This window comes from Silene latifolia, chromosome 9 (genome assembly GCF_048544455.1).
Source record: "Silene latifolia isolate original U9 population chromosome 9, ASM4854445v1, whole genome shotgun sequence".
Lineage (NCBI taxonomy): Eukaryota > Viridiplantae > Streptophyta > Magnoliopsida > Caryophyllales > Caryophyllaceae > Silene > Silene latifolia.
In genome coordinates, this window is record NC_133534.1 from 66,561,930 (window position 1) to 66,567,110 (window position 5,181).

Genomic DNA, 5,181 nt, shown 5'->3' on the forward strand with positions numbered 1-5,181 from the left:
GTAATTCAGGCCTTTACTTTTGGGCGAAATTTGTGTGTTGCTCTTCTCAATAACTTTGAGGCGAACTGAATGTGGCCCTACCGTATCATTTAAGTCCTTCACCATTTTTTTCTCAGGTTTCATATTTCCCGTACAAAAATGAGGTAGTTTAGCAACGCAGTAAGCCTGCTAATGCGTAGTATTACATCAGTTCTCTTTAGCATCCAAACATGTTTAATTTTGAAGCCTTTACCATCCAAATATTTATACTAATATACATGAAGTAGTTTTCCATACTTTTTTTGGGTGGTGGGTTGTTTGCTAGAATACAATGCTAACCTTAGTTCTTTCTTCTGGTTTGAGATGAATATTGTTGTGCTGCTTGTTTGCTGGCTGTAACTAATTTTTTTGAATGTTATTATTCAGTTGTGAGGTCAATGCAGTAGGGGTTCTCCACTGTCAGTCTGATTGCGTGTTGTCAATGAAATGAACAAGCACACCACTCCCTATTCTGCTATGGCGTATGCGTTCCACTGTTCTTCAGTACCTCTAGCATTACTTTTCCATAATCTAAATGTTCAAAGTACAGCTTCCTATTACTTTATCTTGTTTTTGATAGGCAAGGACCTTTGGAAATCTATTGCCCATACCTTTAACTGTTCACTGGCATTTTATAGTACAATTGTACCATTGATTGTCATCATTAAAATACTTTGAGGTGTGATCATTTAAGTAACTCTTTTTTTTATCCGGTTGAATGCAGTACTGGGTTTATCAATTGGTTTATAAGCATAATTTAATTTTATTAGTATCATGATAATTTGGTGAATCGATTTTTAAGCATTATCACTACTATACCGGTGCTAAATAAAACCAAAAGAGTTTAAATGCTGTTTGTTCAATTTAGAAATTGAGTCGGAAATGACTCCCTTTGACTATACTGATATCTAAAAATATGGCTGAAATTTTGTTGAGTAATGATGACATTAAAGTCACATTTGAATATTTGTTTATTTTGATGGATGAAAGTGACAATTCTCTAAAGCTAAAAAATTTGATAAGCAAGTACAACCTATTATAGCCTACTTTTTTCATTATTAATTTTTAAATTGATAGTACTTTATTGTTGGTTTTTTTTTACTCTTGGTTCCTTTGTAGTTATATTTAATTTGGTCGATTCTATCACCGGTGGGTCTATATTTGTATCGCCACTCGACCTAATATGCAATTTTCGTTGCTCATGATTGTTTGTGGTAATTTAGGGTAGGTTACTTTTTAGTTAGTACTTTGTACATAATTTTACATTTAAAATTTTAGTGACCCCTTTGTGCATTTCCTGAAATAGCATTGTTGGTTGGCACAGTAAAAAAGTAAAGCATATGTAAGCGCTCATACTCAAGCACCTAACCGATTGAAGGCTATATGGTTAGGCCGCGGCCAAACTAATGACAATGAACCATTCATTTTGAATACCAAAATACAGATTGTTTGGAATCTGTTTGCCTTACAATTATAGACCCTAAAACTATATTGATCCAGTCTTAATATGTCTTAGCATTCCCCTTAAACCCAAAAAAGCATCTGAAACCAAATCCTACAAAAGTTCCAGTCATTTCTACAAAGCAAATAAGGACATTTCTTAACAATTGTTTCTGATGAATGTCCTTGTGTGATTTGTATAGCCCTGAGTAATATGGATTAGTTTCATTTTGGTGTTCCTGCAACCTGTAATTAGGTAAACATTTTAAATTGTTTGGCAGCTGATGGTACGATATATATGTAAACTGAGCATTTACAATTTAGAAGCATAATTAAATCTGTTTCATTACCTGTCAAATTCTCCTAAACCCTGCTCTTCTTAGCACCTCAAATGACACCACATTCCGCACCAGAGTTCCATTAACATCACCTGCGGTTGGATTGTGCAGCACTTTTAAGTCTTTAGCTGATCTTGCTCTTGATAATGCAATATATAACTGCCCATGCGAAAAGCAGGATCTAGGCAGGTATACACCAACGCGTTGCAAAGTCTGTCCCTGTGCTTTATTTATTGTCATAGCAAAACTTAACTTAATAGGGAACTGTTTTCTCTGGAAATTAATTGGAAATCTAGAATTCTTAGACGGTTTGAGTGTAATCCTAGGAAGGAAAACACGTTCTCCTTTATAAAATCCAGTTGAAATTCCACACTCAATCATGTTTGGGAAAAACCGTTTGCATATGAGGCGCGTACTATTGCATAGACCTGCTGCAGGATCCAAATTGCGTAATAATATAACTGGTGAATCTTCCTACAAAAGTAATTCATGTGGTGTCATTCCAGCGGGGCATACGGAGTTTAGAAATTCAGCTGGGTATACATTTGAGTTGTCATCAACAGCACTATCAAAACTATGGTAAATGTGCTTTGTTCCAGGTAATCGATCAATAAGCATACTGTTTATAGAGTCAACATCAACATTCCCTGGATTCAAAATGGCTCGGTCGTTGAAAATTTCTGGAGTGAAACTGGTTTGCTTAATCTCTAGGAAAACATTATCAATCAAGGTCTGTTATGGTTGTTCATCTTTTTTTTTTTCAAGAATCAACTGTTGTGGCAGCGAAACTAAACCGCTTTCTTCTATTTGCAACTCCCCATTCCCCAACTTCAGTAGAAACTCTGAAAATTCAGGGTCTTCCCTTGCCCTTATATTCTCAGTTAAGCGAAATTTGGTTAGGTTTAGCCAGATAGGAGCAGTTACAATGCTTGCTTCAACTGCTTCTTGCTGTGTACGCCTTGGAAGAACAGGCAGCACTTGGCGGAAGTCTCCCCCAAAAACTATTACTTTGCCACCAAATAGCTGTGAACTATTGCATACATCTTGGAATAGCATATTTACAGCCTCAATATTCTCCCTTTTCGCCATTAAAGCTTCATCCCAAATGATCAATGTAGCTTCTCTTATTAAGCATGCCAACCCTCCTTGTTTAGGGACATCGCACGTTAACGTCTCATCAGTATCAAGAGGGATCTTAAACCTGGAATGGGTGGTTCTGCCGGTGGGCAAATTTGATGCAGCTATTTCAGAGGTAGCTGTTGGTAAGCATATTTTACCCATTGAACGGACCTTCGCATACAAAGCTCCATACAAGAAAGTTTTCCCAGTACCACCCGGTCCATCTATGAAAAAAGCCTCCTTTTGCAGTCTTTACATGTTGAATGATTGCCTTATACGCAGTGCGTTGCGGAACATTTAACTGTTTTCGTGAGGCGAGCTGTAGAAAGGGCACTGGAGCGTTCAAAGCATCACTGATATCCCTTGTACACTGTGATATTGTTTCTTGTTCAAAGTGTAAATGGTCCAATCCAAACTGGGTAAACGTCTTCCCCATGCCCTCTAAAAACTGTTCCACCTTCCCTGCTGTCAGCTGCAATTCCTTTGCATGCTCCCCAGGAAACTGTTTTCTAAAATCTTCTGAGAGTGGGGCGTAATATTTATCCCAGAATTCAGCAGGGTTGTTTGGGCAGCTTAAAATAAGTATAGTTATAAACAATCTCCTAAGAGCATTTGGCATCTCTACTTGCACAGCTTCGTCCATGCACATATCTGCGGCGTTATCTTCTTTAAGTACCCCTCTTTTTAATGCCGTCCACTGTCTTCAAGTCTTCAAATGACTTAGGGCCTCTAACGTGCGCTAGAAGCAACCTTAAGTAATATCGCTCCCCCTCTCCTGGAGAAGCATGCACAACCCTGCCAACAACCACTCCACGATCCCTTGGTTTCCAGAATTTTTTTTATCATTCCATACAAAATTCTCGGGGAACTCACTGTACATATACCTTTGGGCTCCTTCTAGGCTTGAATTGTTGGAGTATGTGTCCTCAACAATAGTGCGATTACATTATTGAAACTTATGATAAGAATACGTAAAGGGATGATTCATTTATATATGTCAACTGATCAACATTAATCGGTAATGATTGGCTGATTAGAGTTTGACATTACTGTCGTTTGACGGTGATTAGTTGATCCCTTAAGGCCACACCTAAAGGACGATTCCCTTAGTAGATAATTTAGTTAATTGTATATTGATGCAGATTAATTAATTCCTTAAAATTGAACAATTTACGTCTATGAGTGAGAATATATATCTTATTGTAATTCAATTAAATAAGATTCGTTTTGGTAATTAAAATGTTATATTACTAAAATTTGTTTATGAAACAATTAAGAGAGTGGTTAATCTTAATTACAAAGTGTTGTAGATTATATTAACATGATCCATTTTATAATATGTAATTGTGAATTACCTTTTAATTAGTTAAAATTAATTTGTTCATTTTATAAATAACATTTAATTTGTTAAATGTAAATTAGTAAGACTAGTAACATGTGAATTGTCACATGTCACACAACATTACAAAATGACAATTGACAAAAAATAAAATGGGTGTTCACATTGTAATATGGATCGAAATTATGGGTGGTTTATGGTTATTGTAAAATGTTTTTAAATTGTTTAAAAGACATAATCATAACCTAACCTTCTATAGCCCATACCCTACATATTTTGGTAAGAGAAAAAGCAAAAGTGAAGGCCATGCATTGGCCTTGTGTGAGACACCCCATCCGGCCCTCTCCCTTAAGAGGGACTTTTGTTTTTCCAATTATACACTTAACAACTCTCTTAATTCACATGCATTCTTACACTTCTCTCTAAAATAGTTTTAGACTTGTTTTGTTCATATATCTAATACCCTAATTAGATTACTAAAGTAGTAATATTTAGTAATATTAGATTAATTTTAAGTTGTCTAATAGTCATATCTAGTCAATATATTATTAGATTTAAGGGATAGTTTTGGTGCAATCAAGAGGAGAATCTCTACTTTGGAATTTTGGAAGATCATCTATATACATTGTAGCTTAAGAACAAGTGGAGGAAGGAGTACTTACTTGTGCCCTTTACGTGCCATACCTATAATGTAAGGAACCTTATTCTTATTCTTCCTTATTTCATTTTAAGTTATGCATGCAACTAGATCTAGCCTAATCTAAATCAATGAGTAATTAAGATCTATAATTAAATGAGTTTAATTAGAGGGTTTATAATCCTTTCAATTAGTATCAGAGCATAGGATGTTACAAGCATAATCGATTTATAGTTTTTTCGAGTTATAGTAACTTAAATAAAACTAAAAATTTGTGATTTATTAGATAA

The 5,181-nt window shown here is 35.3% G+C and overlaps 1 protein-coding gene across 1 annotated transcript; it reads right to left on the minus strand.

Annotated features, from left to right (window-relative positions):
- Nucleotides 1-1,811: 1,811 nt before the first annotated feature.
- Nucleotides 1,812-3,564, minus strand: LOC141601151 (uncharacterized). Its single transcript, XM_074421421.1, has 4 exons — nt 3,172-3,564; nt 2,591-3,086; nt 2,313-2,503; nt 1,812-2,270 (listed from the first exon to the last, which is right to left on the minus strand). The coding sequence occupies exons 1-4, from the start codon at nt 3,562-3,564 to the stop codon at nt 1,812-1,814; spliced, it is 1,539 nt and encodes a 512-aa protein (XP_074277522.1).
- Nucleotides 3,565-5,181: the final 1,617 nt, after the last annotated feature.